The sequence below is a fragment of the Bactrocera dorsalis genome, chromosome 3 (assembly GCF_023373825.1).
Source record: "Bactrocera dorsalis isolate Fly_Bdor chromosome 3, ASM2337382v1, whole genome shotgun sequence".
NCBI classification, from domain to species: Eukaryota; Metazoa; Arthropoda; class Insecta; order Diptera; family Tephritidae; genus Bactrocera; species Bactrocera dorsalis.
In genome coordinates, this window is record NC_064305.1 from 66877482 (window position 1) to 66904182 (window position 26701).

At 35.4% G+C, this 26701-nt stretch overlaps 2 protein-coding genes across 2 annotated transcripts; both read left to right on the top strand.

Moving 5' to 3' along the window:
- The first annotated feature begins 6525 nt into the window (after nt 1-6525).
- Nucleotides 6526-14243, top strand: LOC105228985 (antigen 5 like allergen Cul n 1). Its single transcript, XM_049451099.1, has 4 exons — nt 6526-7303; nt 11254-11403; nt 12524-12768; nt 13876-14243. Exons 1-4 carry the CDS (start codon nt 7127-7129, stop codon nt 14126-14128), a joined length of 825 nt encoding a protein of 274 aa, XP_049307056.1. The 5' UTR covers nt 6526-7126; the 3' UTR covers nt 14129-14243.
- An 8420-nt stretch (nt 14244-22663) lies between these two features.
- On the top strand, nt 22664-25648 carry LOC105229009 (antigen 5 like allergen Cul n 1). Its single transcript, XM_011209048.3, has 3 exons — nt 22664-22854; nt 24897-25288; nt 25360-25648. Exons 1-3 carry the CDS (start codon nt 22702-22704, stop codon nt 25616-25618), a joined length of 804 nt encoding a protein of 267 aa, XP_011207350.3. The 5' UTR covers nt 22664-22701; the 3' UTR covers nt 25619-25648.
- Nucleotides 25649-26701: the final 1053 nt, after the last annotated feature.

Below are 26701 nucleotides of genomic sequence, written 5' to 3' on the forward strand. Positions count from 1 at the left end.
GTGCATGCTTAGAGAAAGTGGCAATTAATAATGCAGTATTTATATACATACATACATATGTAGATGATATATATTTTCCGGGAATTATAGAAAAAGCACATTGGACCCTCTTATACAATGTGAATGAACAGTGAAGATGGATCATGGAGAAAGTTTGCATAAATTTAAAGACTTTCATCACGTAGAACTATTGCTTTCACACGTAATTGTCCTTAGTCTAACTGATCTTCACAAATCCCGAAGCGATTTGTTTTTTTTTTTTTTAAGAGGCTAGGTGAGGTTAGTTTAGTTGGGAGCTCCAGAGAAGGCACTTAAACTACTATGGTGATCCATTTCGAGGTTTCTTAATTTTAAAAAACACAGAAACTCCAAATTTAATGAGGAATGTTTATTATTATTGGAAATAACATTCTTTGAATTTAATTTTGAAGATTATCTCTTTCACATGCTGGCTTGGGCTACGTCTCAGCTGGTCCATCCGTTGAATCCAATTTTCGATGACTCGTTCTCATCACGAATGCTCATTCGACGAATAGCACGTGTCGGTTATCATGGCGCTATAACGACTGTCCTTTACGGTTACCTTCTCACCGGCTTCATTTTTAAAGAAATATGGACCGACGATTCCACCGGGCCACAAACATACCAAACCGTTGTTTTTTCTGGATGAAATGGCAGCGCTTTAATCTCTTCATGTTAAATGTAATGATAAAGACTTATCCCAAATGCGGCAATTTTGCTTGTTTACATAACAATTGAGCCAGAAATGGCGCTCATCGCTGGACTAAATTTGACTCAAAACATTGGATCTTCTTAGAACCTATCAATAGCCCAATAATTGTCACCAATATAAATTTTCAATGGCGTTTAATTTCTATTCCCACCAGTTCGGTGGAATATTTGAAAGTATGAGCTCCCAAGCCTTTAAGCCTTTAAAACTTTCAAAACGACAATGTTGATATCGTTTTCTTCCATACAGCTTCCGCAGCTGAGGTTCGGTAAAATTTGCAACCTCATAGCATGAACACCGATAAGGCAATGGCCTGTAGACGCTAACCTTACTAAAGGCAAGAGCTTAATAGATCTATTACGATCGATATTGTTCCGAAAAAACCTTACGACAGCGCATAAACCGATGACAGCCCAGCGCTGGGCCAAGTTCTCGTGAAGTCCAGACAACTAGTAGTTGGTGCAGAATCTAAAAGTATAGCAGGAATCCTATACTATCGAGATCCGTATGTTCGTGTTCAAGGAACAATAGTGGCAGTTGCAACGTCAATTCAGACAAATCCAAGACAGATGCTCCTTACAACGAATAATTTATGATGACTTAAACCTGTTTATGTACAAAATTCCAATAAAAAGACCGGTTATTGCGAAGCTCTAAGGAAAATTTGAAAACATGTTAATACTAGAGTACCCGTCCACGCTTCACTGTGGCTGATACATAGATAATACTACTACTACTACCATCTATATGATTTCTATTAGTTGGATTATAATTATTAGTTAATGAGATATAGATAGGGAAATCCACCGTTGAAAAGATATTTGCTATGCTGAAAGCAGGCGAAATGAGTAAAGTAGGTGCCTCCAACAAAAACAACCAAAACAACGAACATCTGATTCTGAGAAGTGTTTAAGTGCTCTCTAATCGGAATAAAGCCGAATTTTTGCGTCGGTGATAGAAACATAGCTCCATCATTTCCCACTGGAGTCCAATCGACAGTCAGTCCAGTATACTGCACATGATGAAGCGGTTCTCAGGCGTGGAAAGACGAAAAGGGCGGCTGGAAAATGCACGCTGGAGATGCACGTACTCAGCGCCTGTTTATTGAGCCAGTTATAATCTATTACACTGCATATTTGGTTGCAGTTCTTTTCTTCTATTCCTAATACTTAGCAATTGTATCAGTTTTGAGGACGAATCTGCTTAAAATTGTACGCATATATTCAATTGATTCTTACAAACATGAATTTTGAACAAATGCTAATGATTTAAAATATATATATAATTCTAACATAAAGAGATAAAAGGTATCCTATGTCCTTACTCTGGCTCTAAGCTACCTCCCCACCAATTTTCAGCCAAATCGGTTCAGCCGTTCTTGAGTTATAAATGGTGTAACTAACACAACTTTCTTTTATATATATAGATAAAAAAATTCACAAGATATATGTATGTTGTTGGCTTTAAATTTAAAGTCAAGTCGTTCCATACATCAGTCCGAGTTGCTGGTAACGGCGTCGAATTGGCTCTCCACGGTTCTTCAGTGCGTGCTGGACGTGGTCTATTCGGTCGAATATTATCCAATAATGAATGCTGGAGCTGAAGATGGGTTATGGTGTAAAGAATAGTACGTTCAGTACAAGCTGAGCGAAACGTTCTTTTCAGAACGTGAACTTTCGTAATAAAGTTGAACGATTTGTTAACGTTTTTAAGCATCAGTCTTGCCATGATGAAATACCAAACAATACTGAACAAGAATAATATGGCAGCTGGACACGAATTACGCGTGATCTGTAAAAAAGGCTATGGAAAAAAGTATCTTCACTAGGATCACCCCTTAGCATTCGATTTCACTATGGTTATACTTTAAAATCTCCAGCTGAGCAAAGCATGGGAAATTTTCGCATAACATTAGTACACGAGTCAAAGTTTATATTTATAGACAACATCGTTAGATGGTTGTCTCTCTTCTAAACCCTGATCATACTATACTCGTATTACACGTGTAAACATTGGCTCTCCGCTCATAGTTTGGTGTGGTATTAATTAATATTAAAAAATAATATTTATTCAAACAATAATTATTTTTAATCCATTTGAAATAAATTCTTCCGTAAAGTGTAGTTTTAGTCTTTACACATTTAATTATGTAATAAGTGTCGTCTTCTCATTTTAATTGTCCGAGTTTTTTGAAACATCACCAATACATCAACAACTAATATAATATAAAACCGGTCATATCATTGATGAGTCACTAGCGCATCATAAACATCCTATTCCTCCCAGACTGCACTCCAACTCAAACCGCCATTCATAATAATTGCTTACATCTCATAGATAAGAACATACATACATACATACATACACACACATATGAATATTTATGAGCATATTAATTAATTAATGGTATTCACATAAAGATTACTTAATACTTTTTCCATTCATTTACTCAAACTAAGTACTTCGCCATATACTTATAAGCACATACTAACTATACACATGTACTATATATAGAGATTCTTATTGGCCTTAGTGTTATGCGAAAGCAACTATGCAAATGATGATGACACTTCATTTTGATGTACTGGATTACATTTGCTCGACGAGAATTACACAGATTACATAGTTCCGTCATTTCATAATCGCGTATGTTGTTGGGTGTTGAAAATGCCATCAATTATACTTATATGATTGAGTAATTAAATGCAAACAACGCGTTGTACATATGTTTTTATGTACAAGTACATATGTTTGTTGTTATTTGTTTAATCGCTTTATTTCGTTAGTGCTTTATTAGTGGTATTGGAGGAATCAGACTTACGTAACGGGAATTTTTAATGTACAGGTTAGATTAGGTTACTCTGATAGGTAAATAAGTCATGTATAGAGCAGACGGAATTCAGTTACTAGGTCCATGAGGAGTAATCATCATTTAGGGTGCCTGCGCTAGACGCGAATTTTAACAGACTCTGTGGCCTCACTATCGATACCTCCTCAATACCGTGGTGACCCCAGATGCTTACAGTGTATTCTTGCCAATGCGGGACGAGGGCACAAGAGATGCTTCGTTGTTTCTCTGTTGTTTTGTTCTAGGCATTTCCTGCAATCTTCCCGATATATCAGCCGAATCTGCGGGCATGTGTCGAGTGCCAATTGGAATTTTGTGTACTTTCGATCTATCGTGAACTTTGCAGTTTTGAACCCAAGTAGCTCGTTCCATCGGATTTTAATTTGCGTTACCAAGCGGTACACCATTTATAGCCCTCAATGCTTTTCTGGTCTGGAACCCAGTAAAAGTGAAGTTGCTTACTTCTGGCAACACTTTCTACTGCTGCCCTGCTTACCAAGATACTTCTGGCCGATATGTGATATGAGGTCACTGCCTTGATTGCTGCTTGGCTGTCTAAGTAGATGTTGACCCTGATATTATTTGGGGGTGCACTAGAGGTCAGCTCCGCTCTTTATGCAATAGCAAAGAGCTCAGGTTGAAATATCCTAGAGTGGTCCGGCAACTTAAAAGTAATGTAAATTTATTGTATAAATCTTACATAACATCACATAGCATAAGGCATATTTTATTTATTTTTTGGGTGAGGGGTTGAAAAATCCCTTCGGCATCATTAGAACTACCGTCACCGCAAAGGCAAATGCCACTTACAGATCACTAAAAACCCCACCTCTAAGGAATCGTCGCCCACCCTGGAACCGCGTTTGCTTTACTTCATGGTGGCATTATATTTTTCTCATTGAGAGATTTACATCTGCGCACCTGCTCCCAGATCCTGGTTTTTTCGGCGTAGCAAAAATTGTTGCATACTATATTTCCGGATGATGCTCGAATTTTTTTCGATGCCAATTAAATTGTCCACGTTTATTAGACCAACCAAGTCTTCTATGGCGATGCATTTCCGTTGCCATCCTCTTTTGTCCCCTCGTTATATAGGCTTGACGATCTTCGACTTTTCCCATTTTATGAAGGTACTTTCTAACATATACGCGATCAGATAGCAGTTGTGTTGGGTAGATGTGGACTTCACCAAATTCGCGTGTCCATAAGTTTAAATCTGTTATAACTCTGGCCATCCATCTGTCGCTACTCTTATTCTCCCAGCTTGTTCGTCAGCACTACCAGCCTTGTTTTTTCTGTAGCGAGCTGGAGGTTATGTGAGTCAAGCCATGTTTGCGTTCGTTCTTCGGACTTCCTCTGTATCTCAGGCTATGATTACTGCTGTTATGTCGGTATAGAATTTGTCTGGCATTTCAAGTTTTAGTAATTCATCATAACTAATGTTCAACAGGTCTCAACCTAAAATGGACTTGATTCCTCTCTAGTCTGATACAGCAGTTTTCTGTTACTAAGATAGCTCCGCAAAAGAACAAAAAAAAGTCCGAGGCCACATCTGAGCTGTAGGGCGGCTACGGAAGCATTGGAATGCCGGCCTTGGTTACATAGGTACCCATTCACAAGAAACGCGGTGTGATCCGGGGCGTTGTCGTAGTGCAATTACCAATCGGCTGCGATGTCATGTCGGACCCGATTGACCCTCCGTTTGAATCTCATGAGGACTTCCACGTAAAACTTAGCGTCGACACTATTTTATTTTTCATCTGTCCAGGAGGAGCAAATTCATGTTGGACGATGCTTTTGATGTCAAAAAGGACAATGACCATCGTTTTCACTTTAGATTTGCTCATTCTTCCGGTCTTCATCAGCGATCTCTTCCCGACCCTCCAAAAAGCACTGGTGCCACCAAAACACACCACTTCGTGCTAAAGCAACATCTGGTTAATCCTGCTTGATCATATCAGACGTCTCTGTCGATGATTTACCGAGTTTCACACAGAATTTAATCGCTCTAACGAACGCTGCGTTTTCGGTTTGCATCACTCACAGAAACCTGTCGCGCGAAAATGTTTGTCCTGACTCTCCGTGTGATCGGAGACAACCGTTCGATCGTTACCTACCCTCTAACGAATCCAGTCGGTGCGCGTACGCTCCGAATTACAGTCGCGGTGGAAGAAAATCAGTCCTATTACTTTCCGGACAAACCCTGTATTTGTTTTTGTTGTCTAATTCTGAGATATAGAAGGCAATATTTTCGTTTAATTACATAAGTTGTTTTCGGCAGATCGTAGGACAATAAACGAACATAAGGCACTTCGTTGAACAAAGCCGACCCGCAAGACTTCGTCACCTCTTTGCTGACTCCATATTGTAATTTATTGTGAATTATAGGTATTAAAAGGCAACAAAGATGCTACACGTGTGTTTACTTTATTGATTTATTTGGTTTATTTTGTTTTCCATTTGTTTTTTTTATTTTTTGGTTTTCTTGATAATTTATTAACCTTTTATCTTTAAACTACGCATTTCTCCTTCCTCCAATATAACTAGCACCATATTTACCACCATAAACACCAAGAACCTGCTGTTTTTACATTTCCGTTGTTTATTCATCGCTTGATTTGTCCAATGGCCACACAATCACTTCGAATTACAAAGAAATCGCGAGATAATAAAAAGATGGATGGTTGCGTTTAGCGGATTGACAAGCAAAGTGGTCCGCTGGAGCGCCCATGCTTGGGGGCAGAAATCCGGCGATGGGTTGGCCAATGCGCTTCCCCTCAACTTTATGCAAAAAAGCAAAACAACACACGCAAGCGAAGCAACAAAACGAACACTCATTAACGATTGAATTTATTAAACAGTTAAACTCGTTCCTCACCTTTGATTAGAATTGAAGCAAGACAAACAAAGCACAAAAGCAAACTCTTCGGCTAATTCTAAACACACTTAAGCGCTTTGTTAAGCGACACAGCGCGCTGACGCCGACTCCTGCGCCGCAGACACTTCAGACAAGGTGGCTTCAACACAGATTCATTTTGATTTCGCCGCTCGATAAAGACGCATTTCGAATTTCACATTTCGCTTGGCGGCGCGCAAGCAGTAATTCGCAAAAGGTGATTTCGAAAATTTCTAAAATCACTAAAAACGCGTTGCAAATCAATAAGCGCGGTTAGATATTGGCGTAAAAGCGCGAGCAGTGCAGTGCGAGCGAGTTTAGCGAATGCGGTGCTTGTAAGCGTGCCGTGTGTTGAGTGACATTCTAAGCGCTTAATTTTGCAAATTTAGAATTTTTTCTTTCGAAAACGTGTGCATTTGAATTTCAATTTCTATTTATTGCGTGTTTTAAGTGGCACTCGCGCTTTTATTGCCATTTTTTATTGCCTGCAAGCAAACCAGCTACTTTGCATCTACCACTTAGCGGCAGTTAACAAACAAATTTGAAACAAAATTGCAGCGCTCATTTTGCAAAGGCAACAACAACCGCTCTGAAACCCGAAATATAGTATTTAAAAGCTATTATTAACGCTTTGGCATTGGCAATTAGCAGCATGTCAACGAAATATAATTTACGCGTTTGCGTGAGTGCAACCGCAAAGTGCCTGCGTGTGGCAACACTGCCACTTTCACTGCTACTCCTTGTGAGCTACGCCAGCGCGCAGTACTCCTGGTGCGATCCGACCTTGTGCGAGCGCGGCGTGCGACATTTGGCCTGTCGCAATAATGGCGTAAGTGTTAAGGGTGTTATAAATGTGGGGAATATTATTAAAAAGAATTTCAATTAAAAATAAAATAAACAAAACTATTTTAATTTAGAAAATTAAAAAAAAGTGTTATATAATAAATAAATTAAAATATGAAGGCTTTGAGTAGACAAAAACACATTTTCATAAAATATAATGATATATTGTACTATAATATTTAAAATTTTCCAAAAAAGTATGCACGAAAAAATATTTAGCTAATTTGAATTAAAAAAATTTAAATTAAAAAAAATTAAAAATTTAATTTATTTGAAATTTTTTTTTTAATAATTGTTTTTCAAATATTCTCAAAAATAGAACAAAAAATGAAAAATATTAAAAATTTATGAAAATAATTTTGAGTAAAGCATTTAATTTTAGTTCAGAAAATTTTGTTTAAAAAATTAATTAAAGAAATACGCTAAAAAAAAAAATTCCGTAAATATGTATATTATTATAATATTTTAAAAAAGTATGTGCCAAAAAAATATTTTGTTAATTTGAAGTGTTTTACAAATTACATTTCGAAATTCAACGTTGTTTTCAAATATTCTCAAGAATAGAAGAAAAGTCAAAAAATTATTTAACAAAAAATATTAAAAATTTGTGAAAATATTTGTGAGCAAGAAATTAAATTTTAATTTAGAAAGTTTTGTTTAAATTTATAATTAATTAAAAAAAATTCATTGAATATAGAAATATGATATAATAATAAAACCATTATGTTGTAATATTTATGACATAATATTTCTAAAACAGTATGTTGGAAAAAAAAATTCAAGCACTTCAGAACTTAAAAATAAAATTAAAATTATATTCCAGAATTTTTATTTTTTAATTTTCTCAATGCTAAAAAAAAATATTTGTTAAAAAAACATTGAAAATTTACTAAAATATTTTTAAATAAGCAATGAAATATTAATTTAGAAAATTTTGTTAAAAACAATTAATTGAATAACAAAAAATTACACTTCGAAATTAATTTTTTTTTTAATTTTCTCAAGAATGAAAGGAAAGCACAAAAATTATTTGACAAACAAATGTTAAAAAGTTCTAAAAAATATTTTTGATAAAAAATATAAGCAATTTTTGAAAAAATATTGAAATATTACCAATACCAATTTATAAAAAAATAACTACGTATATGCTTTTAACCAATTTTTAATAAAATTCAATTGTTTTAATATGGAAAATACGTATTGAAATCATGATACAAATCTTTTTTTCAAAATAATAAGAGAGCCCTTGAAAAATAGACGAAACTACAAAATTGTCAAACTTTTTTGAAGCGTTTTTTTTAAATATAATAGTTTTTGGCAAAAATATCTTAATAACAATAAATTAATATTCTTGGCACTGTCTATGGTACATATGTGCCTTAGCAATGATTCAATAAATTTGTGGCATCTTTGCGGAGCAATTGAGTTCCAATCTGCTTTTATCGTCTTCCAAAGCTTCATAATATTAGCAATGATTCAATAAATTTGTGGCATCTTTGCGGAGCAATTGAGTTCCAATCTGCTTTTATCGTCTTCCAAAGCTTCATAATATTTGTGGGAGCCTTATTGGCGACATTCTTTTATACATACATATGTCTGCCCACAAAGTTTCTATCGTCTAACTGGGTGGACCAATTAAGCACCAAGCTTATGGCGTTATCAGCGAAGCACTTCTTTGTCATTTTGCTTGTACGCCTTGGATAATGATCTTGCCGGAAGGTCCAAACCAAAGGTTTCTGAGATAATTTTGACAAAACTGCGTCACTCATTGATATTCTTGAGTCAGTGTATGGGCTGCACTCCATAATAAGAAAATATTATTTTTAGATTCATTTCGAAATAAGTTACGGTATATTGCTCAGGTGTGGAGCCATTTCATTAAATTCAATTATATAACAGCACAATTCATCCAAAAATTAATCAAAACTAGAATTGAATCGCATCACTTAAGTGACAATGAAAGACTGATTTTTATTTCCACGTTGATTTCTAAAGAGCGCTGCTATTATTTTGAGAAAGCAAAAGATTTGTAAAAATCGGTAATTATGGAGAACAAAAAAAAATCAAATGCAAAAACAAATAAAAAATATATTTATGATATTTAATTTATTATTTTTAATTTTAATTTTGTATTTGTTATTATATTTTTTTTTCAATATATAATATTTTAGGAAAACGTATTCAAAACAAATTTTATTGGAAGATGCATATAAAATGAATAATAAAATATATTCTGTATCATATTTATATTAAAATAATATTTCAATTTTATTTAAAAAATAGTAAAACAATTATAATAGCTTTGAATTTTAATATCGAATATCGAATAAATGCTGGTGGGAGAAATACATAGGCATGCCTCTATCTGAAGGTATGTTACATGACGGTCTTGCATTATCAGTTCACGTACGGCATCGATGTTTTCTGGCACAACGGCTGTTTTTGGACGATCTTCACGGAATTCGTCTTTGAGCGAGCGTCGGCCACGATTGAATTCGTTGTACCAGTTTTTCACAGTGCTATAGGATGGTGCTTCTTAGCCATACAAAGATTTTAGTTCATCGATGCACTCTTGTCGTGATAATCCACGTCGAAAGTTGTGAAAAATGATCGCACGAAAATGTTCACGAGTTAATTCCATTTTTTGGCCGAGATGAATTTTTTAATTCCCTGTAAATAAAACAATTCACGATTAAATGACAAAACGTTCTGAGTGATGTTATGCTAAAAAATGTGAAACTTTCCAATGGAAATGTCAGATTGCACCTGGCAACACTTAGTGTTGCCTAATCCAGAAATACATATAGCAACCTACGCATATAAATATTTTTTATGGTACTTAAATTTTTTATATTTTTTAATAAATAGGCTTTTTCAATTTTTAGTAATTATATATACCTTTTTTGAAATATGAAAAGATGAAAGAAAGCCAGACATTATAAGTTTAGTTTTTTTTTATTAAATCCGAATTCTAATTTTTGTTCAAATTATACAAAATTAATTAATTTATTATATATTTTATTAATTATTATGATTTTATTCTTTATCATTTAATTGAATTTTTTGTTTTTATTTATTTATAATTTTTCTTTACAATTCTTTTTTTTTTCGAAATTTTTTTTATATTTTTCAATATAAATTTTTTTAATTTTTAGATGAATATAAAGTTTTTAAAGTGTTAATTAAGTAATAAAGTATATTCGTACCATATTTATTTTAAAATATACAGTTTAAAAATATTTTTAGAAATTTTTTTAAAAAGGGAAAATGAAAGTTCTGAGATTTAATCTTAACAAATTTATCAATTCCATAAAACAAAAAATAAATATAGCATTTTTTGCATATTTAAGCATTTATTTTTCGTATTATTTTGTTTTGTATGTTTTTAATAAGTTTTTTTAATAGAATAAAAAAATCTTTTTAAATTAAAACAAATCATTAATTTAATTTTTTTTTTTAATTTTAAAGTTTTTTTTTCAATTAAAAAATTTATGATACAAAAAATGTATTTAAAAACAATATTATTGCAAAAAGAACTAAAAAATATGGCTTCATTTAAGAATAATTTTTTTACAACGAAATATTATGTGCATTAACTATTTAAAAACCCAAAACTTTTTTAAATTAAATGTCTCAAAAAAATATTTTAAAAAATATTAAAAGCACCATTTATTATTTATAAAGTTTTTATAGCCTTTATAATAATACTTATATTTTATTAGAATTATTTAATTATTTATACACTTATCAAATATTTTTAAACTTCGTAGTCTATATTTTAATCAAAACAATTAGTTATTTTAAATATAATACATTAAATGAAAATATGTTGCCTATAAAACTTAAGCTAATATAAACTATGAATTTAGAAACAATTCTTTAAATTAATAATTTTTGTAATAAAAAATAATTATTTTCACTCTCCCCCCACAATAGGATTTTGCCAAGCGCTGCGCTTCCGATGCCACTGAGTTGGACATTTCCGCTTATAAGGATCAATTTGTGCACGAACACAATAAGCGGCGAAATTTCCTAGCGCTCGGCTTGCTGCCCGGCTACTATCCCGCTGCGCGCATGGCCACTATGGTGAGTATTTGCCGCGTCTTCAGCATGCGGCTGACCTGTTGTTTGCGATAAAGTCAATAGCAACATAAATTACGATAATTAAATTTGGTTGAAAGTGCTAAAATGCCGATAATCTGCATAAAATCTCTAATCTATAAAGCAACAGCAGAGGTTAGAACAAAAGACTTAAGCAACAAACTCGTTTCACTTTCATTTGCATTTCGCGCAAGAATATTGCGCTCAGCGCTTAACGCACCGGCCGGGAGTGTAAAATACTAAACATTTATGTATGAATGTTAATGTATATATCTTTGTGCATGTAAAACAGGAAAACCATAAAAATCCAGAATTGCCCGCGCACCTGTTTGCTCAGCTAGCGCTTGGTTGTTGCAATTGAATATTCTATAATGAATGCCGCGCCTTTTGAGCAAAGAAAAACAACGAAAAATAGTAAAAAAGCAGCATTGTTTAATTGCAAATAAAGCTTTCGCTCAAAGTCTTAAAGGAAGTGCTCGTAAATGAGTGTTTATTTTACTGCCGATATTTTTATATGAATTAAATGTTTATTAGTTATTTTAGAAAATAATTGATTTTTGATTAAAAAAAATTAATGTATTTTAAATTTTATTATAAAAACGTGCTTGCATAATGCACTATTAGAAAGTTCGAAAACTTTACATTTTATTTGTTATTTGGCCTTAATTTGTCAATGCATCCTTTGCTCACCAAATTCTATTAAAAATTGGAAACGCAGAAAAAGTTTATCAATTTAAAAATTATTATTAATTACACATAAATTAAAGAAATCTCCAACCAACCATTTTATACTTTTTGTTGCGAAAATATAGTACTTTTTATAACTTAGATCCTCCTTACTTCACTTCGGTCAGCTTCTGTTCAAATTCAGCCCAAATGTAGGCCACGTTTTTATTATCACCATTTTCCGATTTGAATTGATAAAAAAGACATACATTAAGATCAGGAATAGGGATCTATCTTTTGTTTAATTAACTTTGAACTTTTATTCTCCGTATCACATCTATAGTAATTTTCAAAGTCTTTCTCCAAAAAATCTCAAAAAACCAACACAAATTTTTGTATAGTCAAATTTTTTTTCTAATTTCACATACTTTCATTTCAGATTTGGGATGATGAGCTTCAGTATTTGGCATCACTCAACTTACGTACTTGCATACTGGACCATGATTCCTGTCATACCACTTACCGTTTTCAGTATTCCGGCCAAAATCTCTGCGGCGTTGTGCGTGATCGCAATCCAAATGTGAATGTGAGCGGAATTATCGAGGAAGTGATGGGCTTGTGGTTCAATGAGTATCCACTGATCGATAGCAGTTATATAAGGAAATTCCGTGTGACCAAGTACTTGTGAGTATTATATGTATATAGGGTAGTCGAAAAAGTATTTTCATATTTCTAATCATACTTATTTTTTTATATTTATACTATTTTTTTTATATTTATCCTAATAAATAATTAAACAAATATATATCATTTTGGTCGATCACTTTTTGCCATTTTTCCGCTAGAGACATTACGCCATCAGTTTAAAACTTTCAGCAGTGTAAATCGAAATTTCCAAAACGGAATCGAGCGAACCATTCTACAGCATCGTCTCTGTAAACTTTACAAATATCATTGGTGCCTTGCGTGGCATTCTTCCCTTTTTTATACGAAAGTTTCAAAATATAACGAATTTCTTCAATATTTTTACTCATTTTCGAAAAGCTGTAACTTTGTTTCAACTTTCCCGAATTAATTTTTTTTTATTAAATGAAGCTTAAAACCTTACCTTTCCAAAACTATATAGTATAACACAATGTTAGTGGTAGCACTGCAGATATACGACGGCAAAGACATCTATTAACAAAATGCGAAAAGACTTTTTCGACCACCCAATCAACAACCTATTTAGGTGTCGAAAATGATGACTTCCTATATTATTTTTTTACCAGCGGGAATAAAAAAAGTCGTTCAGTGCCAGTACACTTAAATGTGTGCACATAATACTCAAACAGAATTTCTTGTTGAAAGTTTGCCTGGTCGGAAGAAGTCGGAGTGCACAACACCTCGATAATCGAAGAAAGCTCTCAACATAATCTTGATTTTTAACCTGCTTTGACGTGGATTTTTAGGCTTCGACTCACATTTCAAACGATATTCGTCCGATTGTTCGTATATTTCCAAGTTGTAAGCATGAACCCAAGATGCATTGAGTGATTTTGGAACTAATCGTGTTTTCACTTTTATTAGGCCCAAATGATCTTTCGAAATGATTTTCACTGAACCTTCCGATATTCTAACGATTCCAGTAAGATCTTTGACTGTTATCGTAATTATTTTCAATTGATCTGTTGGGTTTTATTTTAGTTTAGGTTTACCAAAATATTTATTATAAAATAAAAGAACCATTACTATTCAAAAAAATATTAATTAAATATTTTTATATATTTTTTTATTATTTTTTACAAATAGTGAGGACTATGGTCACTTCGCCGAGATCGCTGTCGATCGTAACACACACGTTGGCTGCGGCATTATACGCTTCACCCGGCCCGATGTGCCCTACGTCTACATCTACAACATGGTCTGCAATTATGCGTCAATTTATGCCTTGGACACACCCGTATACACAGTGGGCCAACCCGGTTCGCGTTGTCTGACGGGCAAAAACCCCTATTATCCCGGTTTATGCTCCGAAAACGAGCCGATCAATCCAAATTATTGAGAGCCAGTGATTTTATATAGTTATAGTAGTGAATAATGCTAAGTTTAACAAAAAAAAAACAATGCCTGTAAATAGTTAATAAAAAAATATATTAAATAAATGAATTATATATATAATCAAATTTTATTATTATTTATTTAGTTTTTTAATATATATATATATATTTTTTTTTTTGATTTTGATTATTTATAAACTACATTGCTTTGATTTATGTTTCTTTAATTACTTGTTTTTTTTTTGTGATTGATTTTATTTTAACTTAATCAAGCGGCAAATTATGCAATTACATTTTTGGTCATCTCAATTTAAATAAAAGCAATTTTAATGTTGACTTTTTATGTTCAGACACAATCAAAGCATAAATACCTTATCGACGTCACAATTCATTCGAATTGCTTTTTTCCTCTTGGAACTTGCTATCGAAAAGCCGGTTTCTAAGGAAAGTTATCACTGCCAAAAAGACATATTTAGTGGAAGAATCGATGAACTAAGTGACAAAGCAAACAAAAGAACAAAAATACGAAAAAAATCATAAAAGATAGAAAGGTTAATGAAATAGCTTGATAGTTTTCGAACTTATTAAATATTCAATGTCAAGGATTGCGTATAAGAAATAGCTGCATAACCAATGAAGAAGATAAACTGAAAAGATATTCTCGTTATTGCAAAATTAATCGTCGATTTAATTAAGCAGACATTGTCTGTTGTGGGTGTATTATATAGATTCATACACTTTTTTTTTGTAGAATTGATAAATTTGAACTCTCGTATCGTAACGAAGACTGATTATAATTTTAAAGAAGCAAGCGCCACAACGGCCCAAGAAAAGTTTTGTGTCTTTCTATGTAAAAAAAAATTGAAAACCGTTAGGCGGAAGTCCTTCCCATTTCAAGAGAGTTGAAAAGTTTTCTTATAGGTATCTATCAAATAAGTACCAAATGAAAAGAATTCAATTCGATTTTTTACCGACCCTAATATATACACACTATAGGGTTCTTGATATTTCCTTTTTAGAGTTATAAACTTTGTTGTAAAAAATATTTCATGTTGTAAAAATATATATTTTCTTAAATTTCCAAAGCTTAACTATTCAAGAATATATCTACAAGAGAATTTTTCAAAAATCAAATTATTTTCGGAGATATATATGTAGGTATTTTGCTGAACCGAAATCCAAACTGGTTCGGCCAGAACGAACTACAAAAAACTCTACGTGTAACTTTAAACTCGTTTTTCTCGAATATGTCTTTTTCAAAATGATTTCCACGATTCCTCAGGATCTACAGGATCAATTTACCTGAAATTTTTAGGAAGACTACATTATAGACTCTTCTATGTCTGAAACTATTTATATCCTCATAAAATTAACAAAAAATATGTATTTTTTGCAAGAGTAATTGTTTTGGTTTGTTTTCAGATTGTTTGAATAGTTGAAGTCGTGGATATGGCCACGAGACCCAACACTTCATCAGCTTCTCATTTTTCAAATTTTTAACTTTTTTAATTTTTTTTCTATATTCTTGTTATGCTAATTAATAACCAACAAAAACTGGATAGTAAAATATTAATTGGCATTTTTACGACTTTTCAAAAATGAATACACTACAATCTTCTAGACTATCTATCTTCAAAATCTATGTCGTCCCTCCTTGTTGACAGTTTGGTCGATTAGAAGGAGTTCGGAGTGCACCACATCTCGACAATGGAATAAAACCGTCAACATAACATTGATTTTTGACTAGCTTTGACGTGGTTTATTCGTCTTCGGCCCAACTTTGCAACTATATTCATCAAGACTCATCACCAGTAATAAAATTTTTCATGACATCCTGGTAGTCGGAAAGCATTGTTTCACAATGGTTATGGCGACGCTGTTTTTCGAAAAAATTTTGTATTTTGGAACCAACCGTGCCACTGATCCTTCCAATATTCCATTGATGACAGTAAGATCTCTCATTGTTCATCGTCGATTTCCAAGCATCAGTTCCTTTATTTTATTGTCCTGTCCTGTCCTGTCGATCATCAGTTGATGTTGGTGGTTCGTCGGCAACACTCTTCTCACTCCTCTTCGAATAATTTGTACCAATCAAATACACTTGAAAACACTTGAAATTTGATTCCGCACAAAAAATTTACTGGAACTCTTTTTTTGAATAATTTCAATAGTAAAAATGCACCTTATGTATAGTACTCCAGAAAGACAAGCGTATACTAAACACTAATGATTATTTTGACGTGACATTTGGCACAGATGATAGTCATAGCAACCAAAAAAAAAAAATATTTCACCGAGTGAGTATTCGCACGAAATTTATATTATAAATTCTTACTATATCTTGCTCAAAGTCGTATTTTCGGACTCCTCCCTGACTTATTGCAGCTTTTTAAGCTAAAAAAAAATAAAAGGAGTAAAATTTTCTATGAATCATCATAAGTAGGTGTCAAGATAACACCAGAGTAAACTTATGAGTTTTTTTTTGGAAATATTTAATTTGGTTATTCCATTTTTATTGTGTAATTTGCGGCTTTTTAACACTCAATTTAATTCACATTTATTCAATTCACACAAATTGATATTGACGTCATAGAGTTCATTGCACTTTTTTGTCAGTATGACATTCTACAATTGAATACAAAAATGTAAAAAATATTATTGTCAAATTCAACGATGCATCAAACATACTAACTGGTGATTAATAAGAAAGCAGGGTTCTTCAGTCTGGAAGTTTGGTACCAGATATGAGAATATTGATAGTGTAAGAACAGATACGTTTTGGCCGCCTATGTTACTCTAATGAATTTTTATTACACAAGTTTCCAGATCCGATCGGAATAAATTTATATAACGGGTGATTTTTTTGAGGTTAGGATTTTCATGCATTAGTATTTGACAGATCACGTGGGATTTCAGACATGGTGTCAAAGAGAAAGATGCTCAGTATGCTTTGACATTTCATCATGAATAGACTTACTAACGAGCAACGCTTGCAAATCATTGAATTTTATTACCAAAATCAGTGTTCGGTTCGAAATGTGTTTATCGACAAATTTTGTTCAGCGATGAGGCTCATTTCTGGTTGAATGGCTACGTAAATAAGCAAAATTGCCGCATTTGGGGTGAAGAGCAACCAGAAGCCGTTCAAGAACTGCCCATGCATCCCGAAAAATGCACTGTTTGGTGTGGTTTGTACGCTGGTGGAATCATTGGACCGTATTTTTTCAAAGATGCTGTTGGACGCAACGTTACGGTGAATGGCGATCGCTATCGTTCGATGCTAACAAACTTTTTGTTGCCAAAAATGGAAGAACTGAACTTGGTTGACATGTGGTTTCAACAAGATGGCGCTACATGCCACACAGCTCGCGATTATATGGCCATTTTGAGGGAAAACTTCGGACAACAATTCATCTCAAGAAATGGACCCGTAAGTTGGCCACCAAGATCATGCGATTTAACGCCTTTAGACTATTTTTTGTGGGGCTACGTCAAGTCTAAAGTCTACAGAAATAAGCCAGCAACTATTCCAGCTTTGGAAGACAACATTTCCGAAGAAATTCGGGCTATTCCGGCCGAAATGCTCGAAAAAGTTGCCCAAAATTGGACTTTCCGAATGGACCACCTAAGACGCAGCCGCGGTCAACATTTAAATGAAATTATCTTCAAAAAGTAAATGTCATGAACCAATCTAACGTTTCAAATAAAGAACCGATGAGATTTTGCAAATTTTATGCGTTTTTTTTTTTAAAAAAGTTATCAAGCTCTTAAAAAATCACCCTTTAAGATGAATAAAAAAATAAAATTGATATGAGTCAAAATTATTAATTTTAGTTTGGTAGGTATTTAGACAGATAGGGTGTATGTCGATGATTAAACTCCAAATAATTTGATCTGAGGCGATTTGGCAAAATCGTATTCTCAATAGGTCCAACTGCATCCTTCCTTCATCGCCATATTATTCTCCCTATGAACCTTGATCAAATAGTTATAAAAGATCTTATTTCCAAGGATATCAAGATTTCCTTGAATCGTAATTACAGGCAGTAAATCTGAAACTCCGATTCCTGCTCGCCTTTCAGGGTTTATGATTAAAATACTATCCTATGCAAACAAAAGGTTCATAGGTTAATTTTAGTTATACTTGCTGACTGCCACGCCATACATAGACCTACTGGTCCTTGGTAATACCAAGTGGACGTTCAGTTTAGCTTGAGGTGAAACATTTGGCATTCAGAACTCTAAGAGTGACTTGTTATCTAAGGTTGATGTTTCGTCTAGTTCTAGATAGACATAGGACTGTGTTCCAGCGTCTCCTTCATGTTAACTTCTCAGGACTTTCTCACTCACGCTGGCTCACATGTGATACCAATAGGTTGTGACTTGTCAAGAGAACAATAGCCATCCGGCAGTCCTTTCAAAGCTGTGAGTAAGAAACAAGCGAATTTTCCGAAAGCATTCCATCTCACCTTGATCCGCCTAACAGTCCTTGGGAAACTTCGTTGTATATTGTTTTTATTGGCTTTCGTACAGTATATATGCTTCCGCTATCTATAGCTTCCCTGCTTCTAAGGACATTCTCCGACCTTATGTCATGTGCGGTTATTGCTTTAATTGGTGCCTGGTTATCGGCGTATATATTTATTTTTTTTATGTTGTTTCTTGCGTTGTTAGCTATCTCGAACGATTTCCCAACAACAAAAACTTGAAAGGTCGCCTTAAATCCAGCTTCGAGCAATAGATTCCGGCTCCTACTCCATTATCCATTTTAGATCCATTTGTATAGATATTGTAAATTCCGCTGGTAAGTCTCAGGATTCTGCGCCATCCACCCTCTTTTAGTGTGACTTGGAACTTTCTCTCCCAAAAATGGCGTTTGAATATGTGATCTAATCTGTCCTTCATCCTCATGCTTATTGAGCTATGCCCGAAGGCCTTTGTAGATAAATCACCAATTTTGCAGCTAATTTTTCCGCAGAGCTTTCCATTGTAATGTGGATTGGTCGTAGTTTGAGTGCCTTTTTCTTAGCGCTCCCGTTAAAAAGAGAACAGCGAGTCGCTGTACCCGTTCCATCGATATTCTGTGGTAACAACACACTCTCAAGGAATTCCCATTTGATCTAATCTGAGAAATGTAGCCTCGTCCATTCCTCATTAACCCTTTTGCACCTCAGTAGATGGATAAAGATCCAGTAGATGGATAAATGCTATGGATCCATGCTATAATTCCAGACTTTAGCCGGACTGCTAGCAGACTATTGACGATTGCGTTATTGGAGACATTTTGCATGATCTACATAAATCAAGAAAACAGCCAGAGCATATTTCTTATGCTTTACTGCTCTTTCCATATTTAGGGTTAGCTAGTAAAGTGCAGTCTCTGTGGATCTACCTTTTGTATAGGCGTACTGTACTTTCAACATACTGCTCATAAAAATATAAAAATTTCTCTTACAAAAGCCTCTAGAATTTTTTCAAATGTCCTCAAAAGGAATGTGGTTAGACTAATTGGTCTTTATTCTTTTGAATAAAGGGAGACTTCTTTGCCTTTTCCATATATTAATATAAGAAAAACAGATAATTCTTTGCAGGCTTTGTAACTGCTTACGATTGCTCCATCAAATATGAAAGATCGTACTTTCTTATATTCTTCTCTTTTTGTTTTTAAGTATCGCAGATTAAGTGATTTTATTTTTGTTGTTTTTCCATTAAAAAGTTATCAAGCCAGCTAGTTGTTCTGGGTCAAAGTCACTGCGTGGGTGCGTATCAAGAAAACGTCGTGTTAATGAACTTCTCTCCATAAACATCAACAATGAGTAATAAACTCATGCAGCCAACAAGTCACAATCGAGTTGAAATGCTCGAAAATCATTCATTAATTAAATTCGTATAAAATTTGTGCTCGTAAATAAAAGTATTTTAACAGCTTGGAAAAAAATTTATTAAAATATTGTGACCCAACGGGTTGAGGTGCTGCTAACATTTGCGGTGTGTGAATTTTTTTGAGTCATTTCTATTTCTAAAGTCGGGGAACACTATCTAAACTGTCATTGGGAAATAATAATATTCAAGATTAGTAATGGAAATGGAAATATCAAAAAGGCCCCAGGACACTTTGAACCTCATAGTCAGCATTGATATCAGAGTTCTCGTGGTATCAAAAAAAAGTGATTTTGAAATTCAATTTTCTAGAAAATTTAAACCGTCTTTCATTTCGACAGTTTTGTGGAATATATTATATGCGAATGAAACTCGTTAAAAACATACGAGGATGAGCCGCTAAGTATTTAGTACCAGAGAATATATCTACACTTTTCATAAGGACTTTTGGCCTCGTTGAGCGAGAACCAAGAAAAAATCACACAGAGCTAAATTTGGTGAATACAGCGATTGATTGCTGGTATTCAATGCGTTTTTGGCTTTCAATTCGGTCACAATCGTGGTTCGATGCGATGGTCCATTATCATCATTTAAAATCCATTGTTCTTCTTCAATTTCGATGAATGTTCTCACGCAAACTCCTTAATACGACCAAATAGGACTCTTTATTGACCGTCTGTCCCTCCGGAACAAATTTATGATACACCAAACGATGAATATCGAAGAAAAACAATGAGCATCAACTAGATTTTTGTATATTGTATGCTATAGGTGAGGAAAGGGGCACAATGAAACTCTGTCATGCCATTGGGTTGAGAATTTTTTTCTTGTCACATTCTACGAGATTTCATAGTCCGCAATCGTATTGAAATGTATTAATCAAGAAGCGCCAGACCGCATTGACGACTAACTTGACTTCATTTATACGTTTCGTAAAGCCCATCTTTGATCATCCGTCTCTATTCTATATCATCGACTTGAAAGTTGTGTATAAAGATGGTACTTATACGCATTACGCTGATTAGCGACCTCAAAAATTGAATTGTAGGTCACACGAAAAAAGAACACGATCTCATATTGGCAGATCGCCAATTGAAGCACCACTTCACTGCAGTACTCCACTCTGTTTTAGAGCAATCCGATTCAGGAATAAGCTTGAACGGATATAGAGACCAAGAACAGTCGAAATAGTGGAAAACGACCAGTGAACTAATTTCAACGCAGAGCAATGCTGCAAGAGAGAAGATGACTACCGTCTACTAAAATTAGTAAAGTGTAATCTGCATTGAATATCTGGAAAAGTATAAGAGTATAATAGTCGCGAATAGCTGGAAAAACTTGAAAATCTTATAAAATTGACCTGGTGGAGGACGATGACAAGACAAAATATTTCCTTCATCAAACAAACAGTCGTCGCACGCGCGACTACGACGTCGCAAACGTCACTGTTGTCAGTCATTACTTCGAATGGTAGACAATTTTGTCTATCTTAAAACCAACATTAACACTAACAACAATATCAGCCTCGAAATCTAACGCAGAATAACTCTTGCCAAAAGATACTACTTCGAACTGAGTAGTAAAGTCTTCTCTCGAAAGAAAAAACCAAAATCTACAAGTCACTCATCATCCCCGTCTAGCTATGTGGTGAAGAGGCATAGACGATGGCAACATCTGATGAGTCGACGTTACGAGCTTTCAAGAGAAAGGTTCTGCGGAATATTTAGGATTCTTTGCGCATTGGCAAAGACATGGACATAGTAGTTCAGCGAATTAAGGATGTCTGGATGGTATATTTCAGCTTTGAAGGCTTTCGACTCAGTGCCCGCCGGTGGAAGCAGAGGAGGAGGATGACCTCCACTCCGTTGGAGAGAAGAACCTGGCTGCACTTGATATCACGAATCGGCGCCAAACAGCGAAAAGAAAGAACGACTGGCGCGCTGCCGTAAACTCGCCTATAGCCTATTATTGGTATCTGTACCAATAAAAAAGAAGAGGAATCTAAGTACTTATCTGTAGGCACTCGTATCCTATATATTTGGCTACATTGAAATTGAGTTAATTGGCTGAGATAACGAGGGAATACGAACTCATTACTTTCAAATTAATTGCACATCAATATGCTCTCGTTTTATTACATATGTACAAATGCAATTTCATACAAATGTTTTTAAGAACCTGTACTTTTCATAAGTGAAAGTATGTGTATTAATATTGCAGGAATGCACCCAAACAAAACGTAAATTTTAATTAAAAATATTCGAATTAGACTGAAAATGGCGCGTGTTGCATTTGATGCGCTCTTTTGTCCTCTCGCTTTAAATATTTCAACAATTCACGTGCAGCTGTCAACAGCGCTCCGAGCGATCTGTGCGCTTCATCAAAACTCTCTTCTTTCCAGATTCCTTGGCTCGTTAATGACTTCGTAATCTTTACTGGCTTTTGTTTTTGTTTGCTTGTTTGAATTATCACAGCTCGCAATTTTGAGCAACTCAGCGCTTTATTATGTGCGAAAAGAATTTATTTTGTGACAAAAAAATGCAAAAAATATGTAAAACTCTTAGAATCTCACTTTCATGTAATTTCGCCGCTCTGGATTTCGCGTATAAAATAAGCGGCGCACGCACCAAAGCCATTTAATCGTATTTCGTAAAGTAACGGGCGTTAACAGCTTACAGTTTTGAAAATTCATAATTTCATGACAAAAATGTTTTCGAAATTTGCTTCCATACATTTTTTGCTCTGTTTTGCTTTCGTCACCGTCATTGAGGTGAAATCAAGCAAATTATCGTGGTGTGATCCCGAGTTGTGCCCAAATGGAAAGCAGCACATTGCATGTGGACATGATGGTGTAAGTGAATATATAAAGACAAGAAAAAAAGTTAACTTCGGCTGCAAAGGATATAATACCGCTTACAGGTGTACTTCTTAAAGCATAAAAGGGTATAAAAAGAGTCTGTTATAGATCGAACCGATCTAAGCAGCTTGTTCGAAAATATAGCATTACCTTAGGTAATAACACTAGTTTACACTTATCCTGCAAATTTTGGGTTGCTAAACCCGAAAGTGATAGAGTTCTTAACACGTAGGAGTTTTTCTGCTATAACGGGTCAATTGAAAAGTCGTCGTTTTTTAGGTAAAATTCGTTTGTTTTTTTTTTATTCGACATAGCACTCTTCGAGACTGATACACGGATTATGGCGACCCTCCAACTTTTCGATACCATTTTTGTAGTACGATTTGTACTTTGATCAAAATTGGCTTCAGTTTCGGTAATCACCTCCTCATTCGACGAGCCCAGCGAGCATTCTTTTGAGATCTAAGAACAGGAAATACTTAATCGCTGGGGGTCAGACTTGGAGAATACGGTGGATGCAAAAGCAATTCGAAGCTCAATTCATGGATATTAACCATTGTTTTCACAGACCAGTTCATTTTCTTTATGAAACCGCAGTTTTTGTCTACAAATGCGAAACCATATAATAGTTGTTGTTGTGGTAACGGTCACCAAATCGCCGTTAGGATTGTAAGGATTACCTCGTTGTCAACGAGGTCATCCAACGGTAGATCCAGGAAACGTGCTGTTTCAACGGGGTTGGGCCAAAGGGAAAAGGGTGTCGATGTGCGGGGTTAGCAGGGCATGCAAAGAGGTGGCTAGTGTCATGCGAGGACTCATTTTACGCCGGACATATGTTTGATATGTCAGGGTCTATTCTGCAGTGGGAGGTGGTTTGATTCCAAGTACGCTATTCACTGAGGGCGAGTCGGTGATTGGCGGTCAGTGCATGTCTGAAGTGAGTTTGGTCTGAAGTCTGGTCAGCGGATTGTCTTTTGTCATCGACGTATTTGAGGAAGGATCTCTTGATGCTCCTAGATGATTTCTGCGAAAGCACCACAACAGAAAGTATTTGCAGAGGAGTTCATTATACTCCTTAACTTTGAGCTTACAAGCCTCGCTATGGTGATGTTCGATGGGAGACATCAAGAGGCATCCTGTTGTAGTCTAGAGTGAAGTTTTCTGACATAATTGCAGCTTCTTCGCCTGTGCAACTGCATCCACGCGCCCCTTTTGGAGCGGCTTGGTTAAAACCGATTGCCTTGTACGAGTATGCTTTTTTGCCTTTTCCCCATGTGGGGCAGGCTATCAGCTTGAGCATTTTATTATGGCTCTGTACTTTGACAATAATCACGGTCGTGTGAAGAGTGAAGGCTGGTCAAAAGGCACATTGTAGGGCTTTCGACAGTCGGAATCTTAATGCCATATTCTGCAATATTAAGGTCAAGCCTGTACTCATCCGTCCAGTTTGTCGCTGTGAATATAGTGGGGGAGTGTATTGAGTTCTGTGCAGCTAGAAGGCCGTTTACGTTTGAGCACATGCCATCGATTCCATAACTATGTAAAATCAATGTAGATGGTATTTTTTTAAGGTGGTCAATAAAAATTATTCCTTGCGCATCCTAAAATACAGTCTCTGTAGCTATCACAGCCTATTGATGCGCCTTTCCATGCTTTGAAGCTGGTTAGTCGTGTGCCATCCAGCCGGATGACTGTCGATTGGCGGATCGGAGTGAAGTCATGGAGTCATGTTTTATCCATTATCACATATCAACGTAAAAACGTGGGTTTATTACTCCTTAAAATCTCCAAACACTGTTTCGAATCATCAACTCGTCCTTATTTTTAGTTAAAAGCGAGCTCGCATGGCCCATTTAATATCTATATTTCGAAAACTGGGCACTATACAGACATATAGAGTCTCCGCCGTTTCCTTCTGGGTATTACAAACATAATATCAAACTTAATATACCCTCTTCAGGGTAACATAAAAACATAAAAGAAAATTTACCACACCAACAAATACATATTAAGTATTTCTCAATTCACTTCAACAGAGATTCACCGCTGCCTGCCCCGACGACGCTGTCATGATAGATTTGCGCTCGTACAAAAAGGAAATCCTACACGAGCACAATAAACGGCGTAACTTCGTAGCGCTCGGTGAGTTGCCCGGCTATTATCCCGCTTCGCGCATGGCCACCATGGTGTGGGATGAAGAGCTCGCCTTTCTGGCGGCGCTCAACTTGAAAATGTGTTATGTGGAGCACGACGAGTGCAACAACACCCCTCGCTTTGCGAACGTGGGACAAAATCTTTCTGGCGTGGCCTACCAGCGGCAGGGCGTTAGCATCAGCGAAGTGATAAGCCGTTCGATGGGTTTGTGGTTTGGCGAATATCCATTGATCAACAGTAATTATATAACGAAATTTCGCGTCTCATCGAAATTGTAAGTCTTTTGAAACTATTTTGAGTAATTAATTGTTTTTAATTACATTGTCTATTTGTGTTGCATTACAGCGAACAATATGGCCACTTTGCGGAGTTCGTGGTTGATCGTAATACGCATGTTGGCTGTGCTGTTATCCGTTATACCAATCCTTCATTTCCCTTCTTCCACATCTACAATATGGCCTGCAATTATGCGAGTAAATATGCTATTGGTGTTCCAGTCTATAGTGTTGGTGAGCCAGCGTCGGAATGTGAAACTGGTAGTAATCGGAATTATCCTGGTTTATGTTCGACAAAGGAGAAATACAATCCAAACTATCAATATTAGGCAGCTAAAGCATTTGTTGTATAACAAGAAATAAAGACTGAACTATTAGTTATTATTTATTTTTTTGTAAAAATCTTAGTTTTTCTTTTGAAGTTAAAAGTAAATAATCATAACTATTTTCGGGTATACAATTTAGAGTATATCGAATTTAACAAATAACAATTTTACACGATTACTTCCTAAAACCTTAAAGATAACTAGATTAGCCAATCAGCAAATGTTTCTTTCCGTTCAGATTGGACAATTTCGCATACTAGAAAGTAGTAATATATAATATAAAACTCATTGGTCTGTCTACAAGTTATCTTAGACCCAGCCTAGCTGGAAGAATCCACGCTCCTCGCCCAAGTAATGACTCCTTCGTCGAGTTCTGATATTAAGCCAGGTGGATAAATGTCTAACCACAATCCACATCAAAGCGAAGTTCTTCAACATATCGCTGATGCGCCCACTCCCCGACAGAAGAAAAGGACGATGAGAGCCAAAATGTTTTCTATGACCGTTTGGAGCGCACCTATGAGAGCTACCTGCTACGATGTAAAAATCGTGCTTGGGGACTTTAGCGCCCGGGTGTACAAGGAAGGTGTCTTTGGCACACCAGTTGGAAAATTCCGCTATCATGCTGAAACATCCCCAAATGGGTTGAGGCTGATCGACTTCACCGGGGCCCGAAATATGGTTATCTGTAGTACTAGATTTCAGCATAGAAAAAATCATCATGCTATCTGGCTGTCTACAGTGTTTTAGACGCGCGTACGCTCCGAGGTTCTAGCACTAACTATCTTGTTGCAGCGAAGATACGCACCCGCCTCTGTGCAATGAACAAACACAAGGAATGTCCGACAACAGACAGCGTAACGACTTTCTGCTCGACTGTGGAACGGTATTTCAAGCTTTACACTGAAAATAAAACTAGTTGGTACAATGAGGACCGCCGTGTCGCAGTCTCGCCTACCTCGCAACGTTACAATCGACCACAACCCGCGCGTAATGGGATAAATACCGAGACTTGAAGAGGGAAGCGAGACGCATTTGCAGAGAAAAAAGTGGAGGCCGTCAAAGTCTTCGTACTCACGCTTTAGA

What these genes read in the sequence shown, in the direction of transcription:
- LOC105228985 (XM_049451099.1), top strand. Translation starts at nt 7,127, where the DNA reads ATGTCAACGAAATATAATTTACGCGTTTGCGTGAGTGCAACCGCAAAG. An exon ending in TGGCCTGTCGCAATAATGGC is followed by an intron (nt 7,304 to 11,253) that starts GTAAGTGTTAAG and finishes CCCCCACAATAG; the next exon opens with GATTTTGCCAAGCGCTGCGC. An exon ending in CTGCGCGCATGGCCACTATG is followed by an intron (nt 11,404 to 12,523) that starts GTGAGTATTTGC and finishes CTTTCATTTCAG; the next exon opens with ATTTGGGATGATGAGCTTCA.
- LOC105229009 (XM_011209048.3), top strand. Translation starts at nt 22,702, where the DNA reads ATGACAAAAATGTTTTCGAAATTTGCTTCCATACATTTTTTGCTCTGT. An exon ending in TTGCATGTGGACATGATGGT is followed by an intron (nt 22,855 to 24,896) that starts GTAAGTGAATAT and finishes TCACTTCAACAG; the next exon opens with AGATTCACCGCTGCCTGCCC. An exon ending in TTTCGCGTCTCATCGAAATT is followed by an intron (nt 25,289 to 25,359) that starts GTAAGTCTTTTG and finishes GTTGCATTACAG; the next exon opens with CGAACAATATGGCCACTTTG.